General features: G+C 58.5%; 4 protein-coding genes across 4 annotated transcripts; all 4 read right to left on the reverse strand.

Moving 5' to 3' along the window:
• Window positions 1-3233: 3233 nt before the first annotated feature.
• LOC137316348 (keratin-associated protein 4-11-like) lies at window positions 3234-3938 on the reverse strand. The gene is made up of 2 exons (XM_067980414.1): window positions 3801-3938; window positions 3234-3518 (listed from the first exon to the last, which is right to left on the reverse strand). The coding sequence occupies exons 1-2, from the start codon at window positions 3936-3938 to the stop codon at window positions 3234-3236; spliced, it is 423 nt and encodes a 140-aa protein (XP_067836515.1).
• A 7872-nt stretch (window positions 3939-11810) lies between these two features.
• LOC137316349 (keratin-associated protein 4-4-like) lies at window positions 11811-12344 on the reverse strand. Its single transcript, XM_067980415.1, has 2 exons — window positions 12177-12344; window positions 11811-12104 (listed from the first exon to the last, which is right to left on the reverse strand). The coding sequence occupies exons 1-2, from the start codon at window positions 12342-12344 to the stop codon at window positions 11811-11813; spliced, it is 462 nt and encodes a 153-aa protein (XP_067836516.1).
• Window positions 12345-13088, reverse strand: LOC137316350 (keratin-associated protein 4-2-like). Its single transcript, XM_067980416.1, has 3 exons — window positions 12921-13088; window positions 12561-12848; window positions 12345-12464 (listed from the first exon to the last, which is right to left on the reverse strand). Exons 1-3 carry the CDS (start codon window positions 13086-13088, stop codon window positions 12345-12347), a joined length of 576 nt encoding a protein of 191 aa, XP_067836517.1.
• Window positions 13089-13802: 714 nt separating this feature from the next.
• Window positions 13803-14168, reverse strand: LOC137316351 (keratin-associated protein 4-11-like). The gene has a single exon (XM_067980418.1). The coding sequence runs from the start codon at window positions 14166-14168 to the stop codon at window positions 13803-13805; it is 366 nt and encodes a 121-aa protein (XP_067836519.1).
• Between the last annotated feature and the right edge of the window lie 3117 nt (window positions 14169-17285).

Raw genomic sequence — 17285 nt, forward strand, 5'->3', positions numbered from 1 at the left:
GTGTTTGCGTCCGCACATCTGCGGGCCCACCTGTTTGCGTCTTCACATCTGCTGGCACACGAGTTTGCGTCCGCACATCTGCGGGCACTAGAGTTTGCGTCCGCACATCTGCGGGCACTCGTGTTTGCGTCCGCACATCTGCGGGCCCACGTGTATGCGTCCGCACATCTGCTGGCACACGTGTTTGCGTCCGCACATCTGCGGGCACACCTGTTTTCGTCCGCACATCTGCCGGCACACGTGTTTGCGTCCGCACATCCGATTGCACAAGTGTTTGCGTCCGCATATCTGCGGGCACACGTGTTTGCGTCCTCACATCTGCGGGTACACATGCTAACGTCCGCACATCTGCTGGCACCCGTGTTTGCGTCGGCACATCTGCGGGCACACGTGTTTACGTCCGCACATCTGCGGGCACACGTGTATGCGTCCGCACATCTGCAGGCACACGTGTTCGCACATCTGCGGGCACACGTGTTTGCCTCCGCAGATCTGCACGCACACGTGCTTGCGTCCGCACTTCTGCGGGCCAACGTGTATGCGTCCGCACAACTGCGGGCACACGTGTTTGCGTCGGCACAACTGCGGGCACACGTGCTTGCGTCCGCACATCTGCGGGCACACGTGTATGCGTCCGCACGTCTGCGAGCACACGTGTATGCGTCCGCACATCTGCGGGCACACGTGTTTGCGTCCGCACATCTGCTAGCACACGTGTTTGCGTCCGCACTTCAGCGGGTACACATGCTAACGTCCGCACATCTGCTGGCACCCGTGTTTGCGTCGGCACATCTGCGGGCACACGTGTTTGCGTCCGCACATCTGCGGGCACACGTGTTTGCGTCCGCACATCTGCTGGCACACGTGTTTGCGTCCGCTCATCTGCGGTCACACATTCTTGCGTCCGCACATCTGCATTCACACGTGTTTGCGTCCGCACATCTGCGGGCACACGTGTTTGCGTCCGCACAACTGCGGGCACACGTGATTGCGTCCGCACATCTGAGGGCACACGTGTTTGCGTCCGCACATCCGCGGGCACACGTGTTTGCGTCCACACGTCCGCAGGCACACGTGTTTGAGTCCGCAGATCTGCACGCACACGTGTTTGCGTCCTCACATCTGCGGGCACATGTGTTTGCGTCCGCACATCTGCAGGCACACGTGTTCGCGTTCGCACATCTGCAGTCACACGTGTTTGCGTCCGCAGATCTGCATGCACACGTGCTTGCGTCCGCACATCTGCGGGCCCACGTGTATGCATCCGCACATCTGCTGGCACACGTGTTTGCGTCCGCACATCTGCGGCACACGTGTTTGCGTCCGCACATCTGCGGGCACACGTGTTTGCGTCCGCACATCTGCGGGCACACGTGTTTGCATCCGCACATCTGCGGGCACACATGTTTGCGTCCGCACATCTGTGGGCAATTGTGTTTGCGTCCGCACATCTGATTGCACACGTGTTTCCGTCAGCACATCTGTGGGCAGACGTGATTGCGTCCGCACATCTGCAGGCACACGTGTTTGCGTCCGCACATCTGCGGGCACACTTGTTGGCATCCGCACATCTGTACACACGTGTTTGCGTCCGCACATCTGCACTCACACTTGTTTGCGTCCGCAGATCTGCACGCACACATGCTTGCATCCGTATATCTGCAGGCACACGTTTTTGCGTCCGCAGACCTGCACGGACACGTGTTTGCGTCCGCACATCTGCGGGCACACGTGTTTGCGTCCGCACATCTGCGGTCACTCGTGTTTGCGTCCGCACATCTGCGGGCCCACCTGTTTGCGTCCGCACATCTGCTGGCACACGAGTTTTCGTCCGCACATCTGCGGGCATTAGTGTTTGCGTCCGCACATCTGCGGGCACTAGTGTTTGCGTCCGCACATCTGCGGGCACACGTGTTTGCATGCACACATCTGAACGCACACGTGTTTGAGTCCGCACATCTGCGGGCACACATGTTTGCGTCCGCACATCTGCGGGTTCACATGTTTGCATCCGCACATCTGCGGGCACACGTGTTTGCGACCGCACATCTGCGGGCACACGTGTTTGCGTCCGCACATCTGCGGGCACACGTGTATGCGTCCGCACATCTGCAGGCACACGTTTTTGCCTCCGCACATCTGCTGGCACACGTGTTTGCTTCCGCACAACTGTGGGCACACGTGTTTGCGTCAGCACATCTGCAGTCGCACGTGTTTGCGTCCGTACATCTGCGAGCACACGTGGTTGCGTCTGCACATCTGCAGGCACACATGTTTGCGTCCGCACATCTGCACGCACCCGTGTTTGCGTCCTCACATCTTCTGGCACACGTGTTTGCGTCCGCACACCTGCGGGCACACGTGTTTGCGTCCGCACATCTGCAGGCACATGTGTTTGCATCCGCAGTTCTGCACGCACACGTGCTTGCGTCCGCAAATCTGCAGACACAGGGGTTTCCGTCTGCACATCTACGTGCACAAGTGATTGCGTCCGCACATCTGCGGGCCCACGTGTATGCATCCGCACATCTGCTGGCACACGTGTTTGCGTCCGCACATCTGCGGCACAAGTGATTGCGTCCGCACATCTGCGGGCACACGTGTTTGCGTCCGCACATCTGCGGACACACGTGTTAGCGTTCGCACATCTGCGGACAGAAGTGATTGCGTCCGCACATCTGCGTGCACACGTGTTTGCGTCCGCACATCTGCGTGCACACGTGTTTACGTCCGCACATCTGCGGGCACACGTGTTTGCGTCCGCACATCTGCAGTCACACGTGTTTGCGTCCGTACATCTGCGAGCACACGTGTTTGCGTCTGAACATCTGCAGGCACACGTGTTTACGTCCGCACATCTGCACACACACGTGTTTGCGTCCTTACATCTTCGGGCACACGTGCTTGCGTCCGCACACCTGCGGGCACACGAGTTTGCGCCCGCACATCTGCGGGCACACGTGTTTGCGTCCGGACATCTGCGAGCACACGTGTTTGCGTCCGCACATCTGCAGGCACATGTGTTTGCGACCGCATATCTGCACGCACATGTGTTTGCATCCGCACATCTTCGGGCACACGAGTTTGCGTCCGCACATCTGCGAGCACACGTGTTTGCGTCCGCACATCTGCAGGCACACGTGTTTGCATCCGGACATATGCACGCACATATGTTTGCATCCGCACATCTACGGGCACACGTGTTTGCGTCCGCACATCTGCGGGCACACGTGTTAGCGTCTGCACATCTGCGGGCAAACGTGTTTGCGTCTGCACATCTGCGGGCACACGTGTTTGCGTCCGAACATCTGCAGGCACACGTGTATCCATCCGCACATCTGCACGCACAAGTGTTTGCGTCCGCACATCTGCAGGAACACGTGTTTGTGTCTGCACATCTGCACGCACACATGTTTGCGTCCGCACATCTGCATGTACACCTGTTTGCGTCCGCACATCTGCAAGCACGCGTGTTTGCGTCCGCACATCTGCATGCACACTTGATTGCGTCCGCACATCTGCTCGCACACGTGTTAGCCTCTGCACATCTGCAGGCACACGTGTTTGCGTCTGCACTTCTGCGGGCACACGTGTTTGCGTCCTCACATCTGCGGGCACGCGTGTTTGCGTCCGCACATCTGCGGGCACGCGTGTTTGCGTCCGCACATCTGCGGGCACACGTGCTTGCGTCCGCACATCTGCAGGCACACGTGTTTGCGACCGCGCATCTGCAGGCACACGTGTATCCGTCCGCACATCTGCACGCACAAGTGTTTGCGTCCGCACATCTGCAGGCACACGTGTTTGCGTCCGCACATCTGCGTGCACACGTGTTTGCGTCCGCACGTCTGCGGGCACAATTGTTTACGTCCGCACATCTGCTGGCACATGTGTTTGCGATCACACATCTGCGGGAACACCAGTTTGCATCCGCACATCTGCGGGCACACGTGTTTTCGTTCACAAATCTGCGGTCACACCTATTTGCGTCCGCACATCTGCGGGCTCACGTGTTTGCGTCTGCACATCTGCGGGCACATGTGTTTGTGTCCGCACATCTGCTGCTACATGTGTTTGCGTCCGCACATCTGCAGGCACATGTGTTTGCATCCGCAGTTCTGCACGCTCACGTGCTTGCGTCCGCAAATCTGCAGACACAGGGGTTTCCGTCTGCACATCTACGGGCACAAGTGATTCCGTCTGCACATCTGCGGGCACACGTGTTTGCATCCGCACATCTGCTGGCACACGTGTTTGCGTCCGCACATCTGCGGCACACGTGTTTGCGTCCGCACATCTGCGGGCACACGTGTTTGCGTCCGCGCATCTGCGGGCACACGTGTTTGCATCCGCACATCTGCGGGCACACATGTTTGCGTCCGCACATCTGTGGGCAATTGTGTTTGCGTCCGCACATCTGATTGCACACGTGTTTCCGTTCGCACATCTGCGGGCACACGTGTTTGCGTCCGCACATCTGCGGGCACACGTGTTTCCGTCAGCACATCTGTGGGCAGACGTGATTGCGTCCGCACATCTGCAGGCACACGTGTTTGCGTCCGCACATCTGCGGGCACACTTGTTGGCATCCGCACATCTGTACACACGTGTTTGCGTCCGCACATCTGCACTCACACTTGTTTGCGTCCGCAGATCTGCACGCACACCTGCTTGCATCCGTATATCTGCAGGCACACGTTTTTGCGTCCGCAGACCTGCACGGACACGTGTTTGCGTCCGCACATCTGCGGGCACACGTGTTTGCGTCCGCACATCTGCGGTCACTCGTGTTTGCGTCCGCACATCTGCGGGCCCACCTGTTTGCGTCCGCACATCTGCTGGCACACGAGTATTTGTCCGCACATCTGCGGGCATTAGTGTTTACGTCCGCACATCTGCGGGCACTAGTGTTTGCGTCCGCACATCTGCGGGCACACGTGTTTGCATGCACACATCTGAACGCACACGTGTTTGAGTCCGCACATCTGCGGGCACACATGTTTGCGTCCGCACATCTGCGGGTTCACATGTTTGCATCCGCACATCTGCGGGCACACGTGTTTGCGACCGCACATCTGCGGGCACACGTGTTTGCGTCCGCACATCTGCGGGCACACGTGTATGCGTCCGCACATCTGCAGGCACACGTTTTTGCCTCCGCACATCTGCTGGCACACGTGTTTGCTTCCGCACAACTGTGGGCACACGTGTTTGCGTCTGCACATCTGCGGTCGCACGTGTTTGCGTCCGTACATCTGCGAGCACACGTGGTTGCGTCTGCACATCTGCAGGCACACATGTTTGCGTCCGCACATCTGCACGCACACGTGTTTGCGTCCTCACATCTTCTGGCACACGTGTTTGCGTCCGCACACCTGCGGGCACACGTGTTTGCGTCCGCACATCTGCAGGCACATGTGTTTGCATCCGCAGTTCTGCACGCACACGTGCTTGCGTCCGCAAATCTGCAGACACAGGGGTTTCCGTCTGCACATCTACGTGCACAAGTGATTGCGTCCGCACATCTGCGGGCACACGTGTTTGCGTCCGCACATCTGCGGACACACGTGTTAGCGTTCGCACATCTGCGGACAGAAGTGATTGCGTCCGCACATCTGCGTGCACACGTGTTTGCGTCCGCACATCTGCGTGCACACGTGTTTACGTCCGCACATCTGCGGGCACACGTGTTTGCGTCCGCACATCTGCAGTCACACGTGTTTGCGTCCGTACATCTGCGAGCACACGTGTTTGCGTCTGAACATCTGCAGGCACACGTGTTTACGTCCGCACATCTGCACACACACGTGTTTGCGTCCTTACATCTTCGGGCACACGTGCTTGCGTCCGCACACCTGCGGGCACACGAGTTTGCGCCCGCACATCTGCGGGCACACGTGTTTGCGTCCGGACATCTGCGAGCACACGTGTTTGCGTCCGCACATCTGCAGGCACATGTGTTTGCGACCGCATATCTGCACGCACATGTGTTTGCATCCGCACATCTTCGGGCACACGAGTTTGCGTCCGCACATCTGCGAGCACACGTGTTTGCGTCCGCACATCTGCAGGCACACGTGTTTGCATCCGGACATATGCACGCACATATGTTTGCATCCGCACATCTACGGGCACACGTGTTTGCGTCCGCACATCTGCGGGCACACGTGTTAGCGTCCGCACATCTGCGGGCAAACGTGTTTGCGTCTGCACATCTGCGGGCACACGTGTTTGCGTCCGAACATCTGCAGGCACACGTGTATCCATCCGCACATCTGCACGCACAAGTGTTTGCGTCCGCACATCTGCAGGAACACGTGTTTGTGTCTGCACATCTGCACGCACACATGTTTGCGTCCGCACATCTGCATGTACACCTGTTTGCGTCCGCACATCTGCAAGCACGCGTGTTTGCGTCCGCACATCTGCATGCACACTTGATTGCGTCCGCACATCTGCTCGCACACGTGTTAGCCTCTGCACATCTGCAGGCACACGTGTTTGCGTCTGCACTTCTGCGGGCACACGTGTTTGCGTCCTCACATCTGCGGGCACGCGTGTTTGCGTCCGCACATTTGCGGGCACGCGTGTTTGCGTCCGCACATCTGCGGGCACACGTGCTTGCGTCCGCACATCTGCAGGCACACGTGTTTGCGACCGCGCATCTGCAGGCACACGTGTATCCGTCCGCACATCTGCACGCACAAGTGTTTGCGTCCGCACATCTGCAGGCACACGTGTTTGCGTCCGCACATCTGCGTGCACACGTGTTTGCGTCCGCACGTCTGCGGGCACAATTGTTTACGTCCGCACATCTGCTGGCACATGTGTTTGCGATCACACATCTGCGGGAACACCAGTTTGCATCCGCACATCTGCGGGCACACGTGTTTTCGTTCACAAATCTGCGGTCACACCTATTTGCGTCCGCACATCTGCGGGCTCACGTGTTTGCGTCTGCACATCTGCGGGCACATGTGTTTGTGTCCGCACATCTGCTGGTACATGTGTTTGCGTCCGCACATCTGCAGGCACATGTGTTTGCATCCGCAGTTCTGCACGCTCACGTGCTTGCGTCCGCAAATCTGCAGACACAGGGGTTTCCGTCTGCACATCTACGGGCACAAGTGATTCCGTCTGCACATCTGCGGGCACACGTGTTTGCGTCCGCACATCTGCGGACACACGTGTCAGCGTTCGCAAATCTGCGGACAGAAGTGATTGCGTCCGCACATCTGCGTGCACACGAGTTTGCGTCCGCACATCTGCGTGCACACGTGTTTACGTCCGCACATCTGCGGGCACACGTGTTTGTGTCCGCACATCTGCAGTCACACGTGTTTGCGTCCGTACATCTGCGAGCACACGTGTTTGCGTCTGAACATCTGCAGGCATACGTGTTTACGTCCGCACATCTGCACTCACACGTTCTTGCGTCCGCACATCTGCAGGCACACGTGTTTGCGTCAGCAGATCTGCACGCACACGTGTTTGCGTCCTTACATCTTCGGGCAGACGTGCTTGCGTCTGCACACCTGCGGGCACACGTGTTTGCGTCCGCACATCTGCAGGCACATGTGTTTGCATCCGCAGTTCTGCACGCACACGTGCTTGCGTCCGCACATCTGCAGACACACGGGTTTCCGTCTGCATATCTGCGGGCACAAGTGATTGCGTCCGCACATTTGCGGGCACACGTGTATCAGTCCGCACATCTGCACAAACAAGTGTTTGCGTCCGCACATCTGCAGGAACACGTGCTTGTGTCTGCACATCTGCACGCACACATGTTTGCGTCCGCACATCTGCATGCACACCTGTTTGCGTCCGCACATCTGCAAGCACGCGTGTTTGCGTCCGCACATCTGCAAGCACACTTGATTGGGTCCGCACATCTGCTCGCACACGTGTTTGCGTCCGCACTTCTGCGGGCACGCGTGTTTGCGTCCTCACATCTGCGGGCACGCGTGTTTGCGTCCGCACATCTGCGGGCACGCGTGTTTGCGTCCGCACATCTGCAGGCACACGTGTTTGCGACCGCGCATCTGCAGGCACACGTGTATCCGTCCGCACATCTGCACGCACAAGTGTTTGCGTCCGCACATCTGCAGGCACACGTGTTTGCGTCAGCACATCTGCGTGCACACGTGTTTGCGTCCGCACGTCTGCGGGCACAATTGTTTACGTCCGCACATCTGCTGGCACATGTGTCTGCGTCCGCAAATCTGCGGGCACACTTGTTTGCGATCACACATCTGCGGGAACACCAGCTTGCATCCGCACATCTGCGGGCACACGTGTTTGCGTTCACAAATCTGCGGGCACACCTATTTGCGTCCGCACATCTGCGGGCACATGTGTTTGTGTCCGCACATCTGCTGGTACATGTGTTTGCGTCCGCACATCTGCGGGCACACGTGCTGCGTCCGCACATCTGCATTCACACGTGTTTGTGTCCGCACATCTGCGGGCACACGTGTTTGTGTCAACACATCTGCGAGCACACGTGTTTGCGTCCGCACATCTGCGGGCACACGTGTTTGCGTCCGCACATCTGCGGGCACACGTGTTTGCGTCGGCACAACTGCGGGCACACGTGTTTGCGTCCGCACATCTGCGGGCACACGTGTATGCGTCCGCACATCTGCGGGCACACGTGTTTGCGTCGGCAAGTCCGCAGGCGCACGTGTTTGCTTCCGCAGATCTGCACGCACACGTGTTTGCGTCCTCACATCTGCGGGCACACATGTTTGCTTCCGCACATCTGCAGGCACACGTGTTCGCACGTCTGCAGTCACACGTGTTTGAGTCCACAGATCTGCACGCACACGTGCTTGCGTCCGCACATCTGCTGGCCCACGTGTATCCGTCCGCACATCTGCACGCACAAGTGTTTGCGTCCGCACATCTGCAGGCACACGTGTTTGCGTCCGCACATCTGCGTGCACACGTGTTTGCGTCCGCACGTCTGCGGGCACAATTGTTTACGTCCGCACATCTGCTGGCACATGTGTTTGCGTCCACAAATCTGCGGGCACACTTGTTTGCGATCACACATCTGCCGGAACACCAGTTTGCATCCGCACATCTGCGGGCACACGTGTTTGCGTTCACAAATCTGCGGGCACAGCTATTTGCGTCCGCACATCTGCGGGCTCACGTGTTTGCGTCTGCACATCTGCGGGCACATGTGTTTGTGTCCGCACATCTGCTGGTACATGTGTTTGCGTCCGCACATCTGCAGGCACATGTGTTTGCATCCGCAGTTCTGCACGCACACGTGCTTGCGTCCGCAAATCTGCAGACACAGGGGTTTCCCTCTGCACATCTACGGGCACAAGTGATTGCGTCTGCACATCTGCGGGCACACGTGTATGCGTCCGCACATCTGCGGGCACACGTGTTTGCGTCGTCAAGTCCGCAGGCGCACGTGTTTGCTTCCGCAGATCTGCACGCACACATGTTTGCGTCCTCACATCTGCGGGCACACATATTTGCTTCCGCACATCTGCAGGCACACGTGTTCGCACATCTGCAGTCACACGTGTTTGAGTCCACAGATCTGCACGCACACGTGCTTGCGTCCGCACATCTGCGGGCCCACGTGTATCCGTCCGCACATCTGCACGCACAAGTGTTTGCGTCCACACATCTGCAGGCACACGTGTTTGCGTCCGCACATCTGCGTGCACACGTGTTTGCGTCCGCACGTCTGCGGGCACAATTGTTTACGTCCGCACATCTGCTGGCACATGTGTTTGCGTCCGCAAATCTGCGGGCACACTTGTTTGCGATCACACATCTGCGGGAACACCAGTTTGCATCCGCACATCTGCGGGCACACGTGTTTGCGTTCACAAATCTGCGGGCACACCTATTTGCGTCCGCACATCTGCGGGCTCACGTGTTTGCGTCTGCACATCTGCGGGCACATGTGTTTGTGTCCGCACATCTGCTGGTACATGTGTTTGCGTCCGCACATCTGCAGGCACATGTGTTTGCATCCGCAGTTCTGCACGCACACGTGCTTGCGTCCGCAAATCTGCAGACACATGGGTTTCCCTCTGCACATCTACGGGCACAAGTGATTGCGTCTGCACATCTGCGGACACACGTGTTTGCGTCCGCACATCTGCGGACACACATGTTAGCGTTCGCACATATGCGGACAGAAGTGATTGCGTCCGGACATCTGCGAGCACACGTGTTTGCGTCCGCACATCTGCAGGCACATGTGTTTGCGACCGCACATCTGCACGCACATGTGTTTGCATCCGCACATCTTGGGGCACACGAGTTTGCGCCCGCACATCAGCGGGCACACGTGATTGCGTCCGCACAACTGCGAGCCCACGTGTTTGCGTCCGCACATCTGCAGGCACACGTGTTTGCATCCGGACATATGCACGCACATATGTTTGCTTCCGCACATCTACGGGCACACGTGTTTGCGTCCGCACATCTGCGGGCACACGTGTTAGCGTCCGCACATCTGCGGGCAAACGTGTTTGCGTCTGCACATCTGCGGGCACACGTGTTTGCGTCCGCACATCTGCAGGCACACGTGTATCAGTCCGCACATCTGCTCAAACAAGTGTTTGCGTCCGCACATCTGCAGGAACACGTGCTTGTGTCTGCACATCTGCACGCACACATGTTTGCGTCCGCACATCTGCATGCACACCTGTTTGCGTCCGCACATCTGCAAGCACGCGTGTTTGCGTCCGCACATCTGCAAGCACACTTGATTGGGTCCGCACATCTGCTCGCACATGTGTTAGGGTCTGCACATCTGCAGGCACACGTGTTTGCGTCCGCACTTCTGCGGGCACGCGTGTTTGCGTCCTCACATCTGCGGGCACGCGTGTTTGCGTCCGCACATCTGCGGGCACGCGTGTTTGCGTCCGCACATCTGCAGGCACACGTGTTTGCGACCGCGCATCTGCAGGCACACGTGTATCCGTCCGCACATCTGCACGCACAAGTGTTTGCGTCCGCACATCTGCAGGCACACGTGTTTGCGTCCGCACATCTGCGTGCACACGTGTTTGCGTCCGCACGTCTGCGGGCACAATTGTTTACGTCCGCACATCTGCTGGCACATGTGTCTGCGTCTGCAAATCTGCGGGCACACTTGTTTGCGATCACACATCTGCGGGAACACCAGTTTGCATCCGCACATCTGCGGGCACACGTGTTTGCGTTCACAAATCTGCGGGCACACCTATTTGCGTCCGCACATCTGCGGGCACATGTGTTTGTGTCCGCACATCTGCTGGTACATGTGTATGCGTCCGCACATCTGCGGGCACACGTGCTGCGTCCGCACATCTGCATTCACACGTGTTTGTGTCCGCACATCTGCGGGCACACGTGTTTGTGTCAACACATCTGCGAGCACACGTGTTTGCGTCCGCACATCTGCGGGCACACGTGTTTGCGTCCGCACATCTGCTAGCACACGTGTTTGCGTCCGCACATTTGCGGGCACATGTGTTTGCGTCCGCACATCTGCTGGCAGACGTGTTTGCGTCCTCACATCTTCGGGCACACGTGTTTGCGTCCGCACATCTGCGGGCACACGTGGTGCGTCCGCACATCTGCATTCACACGTGTTTGCGTCCGCACATCTGCGGGCACACGTGTATGCGTCCGCACATCTGCGGGCACACGTGTTTGCGTCGGCAAGTCCGCAGGCGGACGTGTTTGCTTCCGCAGATCTGCACGCACACGTGTTTGCGTCCTCACATCTGCGGGCACACATGTTTGCTTCCGCACATCTGCAGGCACACGTGTTCGCACATCTGCAGTCACACGTGTTTGAGTCCACAGATCTGCACGCACACGTGCTTGCGTCCGCACATCTGCGGGCCCACGTGTATCCGTCCGCACATCTGCACGCACAAGTGTTTGCGTCCGCACATCTGCAGGCACACGTGTTTGCGTCCGCACATCTGCGTGCACACGTGTTTGCGTCCGCACGTCTGCGGGCACAATTGTTTACGTCCGCACATCTGCTGGCACATGTGTTTGCGTCTGCAAATCTGCGGGCACACTTGTTTGCGATCACACATCTGCGGGAACACCAGTTTGCATCCGCACATCTGCGGGCACACGTGTTTGCGTTCACAAATCTGCGGGCACAGCTATTTGCGTCCGCACATCTGCGGGCTCACGTGTTTGCGTCTGCACATCTGCGGGCACATGTGTTTGTGTCCGCACATCTGCTGGTACATGTGTTTGCGTCCGCACATCTGCAGGCACATGTGTTTGCATCCGCAGTTCTGCACGCACACGTGCTTGCGTCCGCAAATCTGCAGACACAGGGGTTTCCCTCTGCACATCTACGGGCACAAGTGATTGCGTCTGCACATCTGCGGGCACTCGTGTATGCGTCCGCACATCTGCGGGCACACGTGTTTGCCTCGGCAAGTCCGCAGGCACACGTGTTTGCTTCCGCAGATCTGCACGCACACGTGTTTGCGTCCTCACATCTGCGGGCACACATATTTGCTTCCGCACATCTGCAGGCACACGTGTTCGCACATCTGCAGTCACACGTGTTTGAGTCCACAGATCTGCACGCACACGTGCTTGCGTCCGCACATCTGCGGGCCCACGTGTATCCGTCCGCACATCTGCACGCACAAGTGTTTGCGTCCACACATCTGCAGGCACACGTGTTTGCGTCCGCACATCTGCGTGCACACGTGTTTGCGTCCGCACGTCTGCGGGCACAATTGTTTACGTCCGCACATCTGCTGGCACATGTGTTTGCGTCCGCAAATCTGCGGGCACACTTGTTTGCGATCACACATCTGCGGGAACACCAGTTTGCATCCGCACATCTGCGGGCACACGTGTTTGCGTTCACAAATCTGCGGGCACACCTATTTGCGTCCGCACATCTGCGGGCTCACGTGTTTGCGTCTGCACATCTGCGGGCACATGTGTTTGTGTCCGCACATCTGCTGGTACATGTGTTTGCGTCCGCACATCTGCAGGCACATGTGTTTGCATCCGCAGTTCTGCACGCACACGTGCTTGCGTCCGCAAATCTGCAGATACAGGGGTTTCCCTCTGCACATCTACGGGCACAAGTGATTGCGTCTGCACATCTGCGGGCACACGTATTTGCGTCCGCACATCTGCGGACACACGTGTTAGCGTTCGCACATCTGCGGACAGAAGTGATTGCGTCCGGACATCTGCGAGCACACGTGTTTGCGTCCGCACATCTGCAGGCACATGTGTTTGCGACCGCACATCAGCGGGCACACGTGTTTGCGTCCGCACAACTGCGAGCCCACGTGTTTGCGTCCGCACATCTGCAGGCACACGTGTTTGCATCCGGACATATGCACGCACATATGTTTGCTTCCGCACATCTACGGGCACACGTGTTTGCGTCCGCACATCTGCGGGCACACGTGTTAGCGTCCGCACATCTGCGGGCAAACGTGTTTGCGTCTGCACATCTGCGGGTACACGTGTTTGCGTCCGCACATCTGCAGGCACACGTGTATCAGTCCGCACATCTGCACAAACAAGTGTTTGCGTCCGCACATCTGCAGGAACACGTGCTTGTGTCTGCACATCTGCACGCACACATGTTTGCGTCCGCACATCTGCATGCACACCTGTTTGCGTCCGCACATCTGCAAGCACGCGTGTTTGCGTCCGCACATCTGCAAGCACACTTGATTGGGTCCGCACATCTGCTCGCACACGTGTTAGCGTCTGCACATCTGCAGGCACACGTGTTTGCGTCCGCACTTCTGCGGGCACACGTGTTTGCGTCCTCACATCTGCGGGCACGCGTGTTTGCGTCCGCACATCTGCGGGCACGCGTGTTTGCGTCCGCACATCTGCGGGCGCACGTGCTTGCGTCCGCACATCTGCAGGCACACGTGTTTGCGACCGCGCATCTGCAGGCACACGTGTATCCGTCCGCACATCTGCACGCACAAGTGTTTGCTTCCGCACATCTGCAGGCACACGTGTTTGCGTCCGCACATCTGCGTGCACACGTGTTTGCGTCCGCACGTCTGCGGGCACAATTTTTTACGTCCGTACATCTGCTGGCACATGTGTCTGCTTCCGCAAATCTGCGGGCACACTTGTTTGCGATCACACATCTGCGGGAACACCAGTTTGCATCCGCACATCTGCGGGCACACGTGTTTGCGTTCACAAATCTGCGGGCACACCTATTTGCGTCCGCACATCTGCGGGCTCACGTGTTTGCGTCTGCACATCTGCGGGCACATGTGTTTGTGTCCGCACATCTGCTGGTACATGTGTTTGCGTCCGCACATCTGCGGGCACACGTGCTGCGTCCGCACATCTGCATTCACACGTGTTTGCGTCCGCACATCTGCGGGCACACGTGTTTGTGTCCGCACATCTGCTGGTACATGTGTTTGCGTCAACACATCTGCGAGCACACGTGTTTGCGTCCGCACATCTGCGGGCACACGTGTTTGCGTCCGCACATCTGCTAGCACACGTGTTTGCGTCCGCACATTTGCGGGCACATGTGTTTGCGTCCGCACATCTGCTGGCACACGTGTTTGCGTCCTCACATCTGCGGGCACACGTGTTTGCGTCCGCACATCTGCGGGCACACGTGGTGCGTCCGCACATCTGCATTCACACGTGTTTGCGTCCGCACATCTGCGGGCACACGTGTTTGCGTCGGCACAACTGCGGGCACACGTGTTTGCGTCCGCACATCTGCGGGCACACGTGTATGCGTCCGCACATCTGCGGGCACACGTGTTTGCGTCGGCAAGTCCGCAGGCGCACGTGTTTGCTTCCGCAGATCTGCACGCACACGTGTTTGCGTCCTCACATCTGCGGGCACACATGTTTGCTTCCGCACATCTGCAGGCACACGTGTTCGCACATCTGCAGTCACACGTGTTTGAGTCCACAGATCTGCACGCACACGTGCTTGCGTCCGCACATCTGCGGGCCCACGTGTTTGCGTCTGCAGATTTGCGGGCACACCTGTTTTCGTCCGCACATCTGCGGACACACCTGTTTTCGTCCGCACATCTGCGGGCACCCGTGTGTGCGTCGGCACATCTGCGGGCACACGTGTTTGCGTCCGCACATCTGCGGGCACACGTGTATGCGTCCGCACATCTGCAGGCACACGTGTTTGCGTCCGGAAGTCCGCAGGCACACGTTTTTGCGTCCGCAGATCTGCACGCACTCGTGTTTGCGTCCTCACATCTGCGGGCACACATGTTCGCACATCTGCAGTCACACGTGTTTGCGTCCGCAGATCTGCACGCACACATGCTTGCGTCCGTATATCTGCGGGCCAACGTGTATGGGTCCGCACATCTGGGGGGACACGTGTTTGCGTCGGCACAACTGCGGGCACACGTGTTTGCGTCCGCACATCTGCTAGCACACGTGTTTGCGTCCGCACATCAGCGGGTACACATGCTAACGTCCGCACATCTGGGGGCACACGTGTTTGCGGCCGCACATCTGCGGGCTCACGTGTTTGCGTCCGCACATCTGCAGGCACACGTGTTCGCACATCTGCAGTCACACGTGTTTGCGTCCGCAGATCTGCACGCACACTTGCTTGCGTCCTCACATCTGCGGGCCCACGTGTATGCGTCCACACATCTGCGGGCACACGTGTTTGCGTCCTCACGTCTGCGGGCACATGTGTTTGCATCCGCACATCTGAACGCACAGGTGTTTGCGCCCGCACATCTGCGGGCACACCTGTTTTCGTCTGCACATCTGCGGGCACATGTGTTTGCTTCCGCAGATCTGCACGCACACGTGTTTGCGTCCTCACATCTGCGGGCACACATGTTTGCTTCCGCACATCTGCAGGCACACGTGTTCGCACATCTGCAGTCACACGTGTTTGAGTCCACAGATCTGCACGCACACGTGCTTGCGTCCGCACATCTGCGGGCCCACGTGTTTGCGTCCGCAGATTTGCGGGCACACCTGTTTTCGTCCGCACATCTGCGGGCACATGTGTTTGCGTCCGCACATCTGCGTGCACAAGTGTTTGCGTCCGCACATCTGCGGGCACACCTGTTTTCGTCCGCGCATCTGCGGGCACCCGTGTTTGCGTCGGCACATCTGCGGGCACACGTGTTTGCGTCCGCACATCTGCGGGCACACGTGTATGCGTCCGCACATCTGCAGGCACACGTGTTTGCGTCCGGAAGTCCGCAGGCGCACGTTTTTGCGTCCGCAGATCTGCACGCACTCGTGTTTGCGTCCTCACATCTGCGGGCACACGTGTTCGCACATCTGCAGTCACACGTGTTTGCGTCCGCAGATCTGCACGCACACATGCTTGAGTCCGTATATCTGCGGGCCAACGTGTATGCGTCCGCACATCTGGGGGCACACGTGTTTGCGTCGGCACAACTGCGGGCACACGTGTTTGCGTCCGCACATCTGCTAGCACACGTGTTTGCGTCCGCACATCAGCGGGTACACATGCTAACGTCCGCACATCTGGGGGCACACGTGTTTGCGGCCGCACATCTGCGGGCTCACGTGTTTGCGTCCGCACATCTGCAGGCACACGTGTTCGCACATCTGCAGTCACACGTGTTTGCGTCCGCAGATCTGCACGCACACTTGCTTGCGTCCTCACATCTGCGGGCCCACGTGTATGCGTCCACACATCTGCGGGCACACGTGTTTGCGTCCTCACGTCTGCGGGCACATGTGTTTGCATCCGCACATCTGAACGCACAGGTGTTTGCGCCCGCACATCTGCGGGCACACCTGTTTTCGTCTGCACATCTGCGGGCACATGTGTTTGCTTCCGCAGATCTGCACGCACACGTGTTTGCGTCCTCACATCTGCGGGCACACATGTTTGCTTCCGCACATCTGCAGGCACACGTGTTCGCACATCTGCAGTCACACGTGTTTGAGTCCACAGATCTGCACGCACACGTGCTTGCGTCCGCACATCTGCGGGCCCACGTGTTTGCGTCCGCAGATTTGCGGGCACACCTGTTTTCGTCCGCACATCTGCGGGCACATGTGTTTGCGTCCGCACATCTGCGTGCACAAGTGTTTGCGTCCGCACATCTGCGGGCACACCTGTTTTCGTCCGCGCATCTGCGGGCACCCGTGTTTGCGTCGGCACATCTGCGGGCACACGTGTTTGCGTCCGCACATCTGCGGGCACACGTGTATGCGTCCGCACATCTGCAGGCACACGTGTTTGCGTCCGGAAGTCCGCAGGCGCACGTTTTTGCGTCCGCAGATCTGCACGCACT

This window comes from Heptranchias perlo, unplaced genomic scaffold (genome assembly GCF_035084215.1).
Source record: "Heptranchias perlo isolate sHepPer1 unplaced genomic scaffold, sHepPer1.hap1 HAP1_SCAFFOLD_59, whole genome shotgun sequence".
In the NCBI taxonomy this organism is placed as follows: domain Eukaryota; kingdom Metazoa; phylum Chordata; class Chondrichthyes; order Hexanchiformes; family Hexanchidae; genus Heptranchias; species Heptranchias perlo.

Coding starts and splice junctions, on each gene's coding strand:
- LOC137316348 (XM_067980414.1), bottom strand. CDS start 3,938: ATGTGCGGATGCAAACTGGTGTTCCCGCAGATGTGTGATCGCAAACAC. Junction 3,519..3,800: donor AGATGTGCGGACGCAAACAC/GTGTGCCTGCAG, acceptor GTGTGCGAGCAG/ATGTGCGGACGCAATCAAGT.
- LOC137316349 (XM_067980415.1), bottom strand. CDS start 12,344: ATGTGCAGAGGGAAACCCCTGTGTCTGCAGATTTGCGGACGCAAGCAC. Junction 12,105..12,176: donor AGATGTGCAGACGCAAACAC/GTGAGCCCGCAG, acceptor GTGTGCCCGCAG/ATGTGCGGATGCAAACTGGT.
- LOC137316351 (XM_067980418.1), bottom strand. CDS start 14,168: ATGTGCGGATGCAAACTGGTGTTCCCGCAGATGTGTGATCGCAAACAA.
- LOC137316350 (XM_067980416.1), bottom strand. CDS start 13,088: ATGTGCAGAGGGAAACCCCTGTATCTGCAGATTTGCGGACGCAAGCAC. Junction 12,849..12,920: donor AGATGTGCAGACGCAAACAC/GTGAGCCCGCAG, acceptor GTGTGCCCGCAG/ATGTGCGGATGCAAACTGGT. Junction 12,465..12,560: donor AGATCTGTGGACTCAAACAC/GTGTGACTGCAG, acceptor GTGTGCGTGCAG/ATCTGCGGAAGCAAACACGT.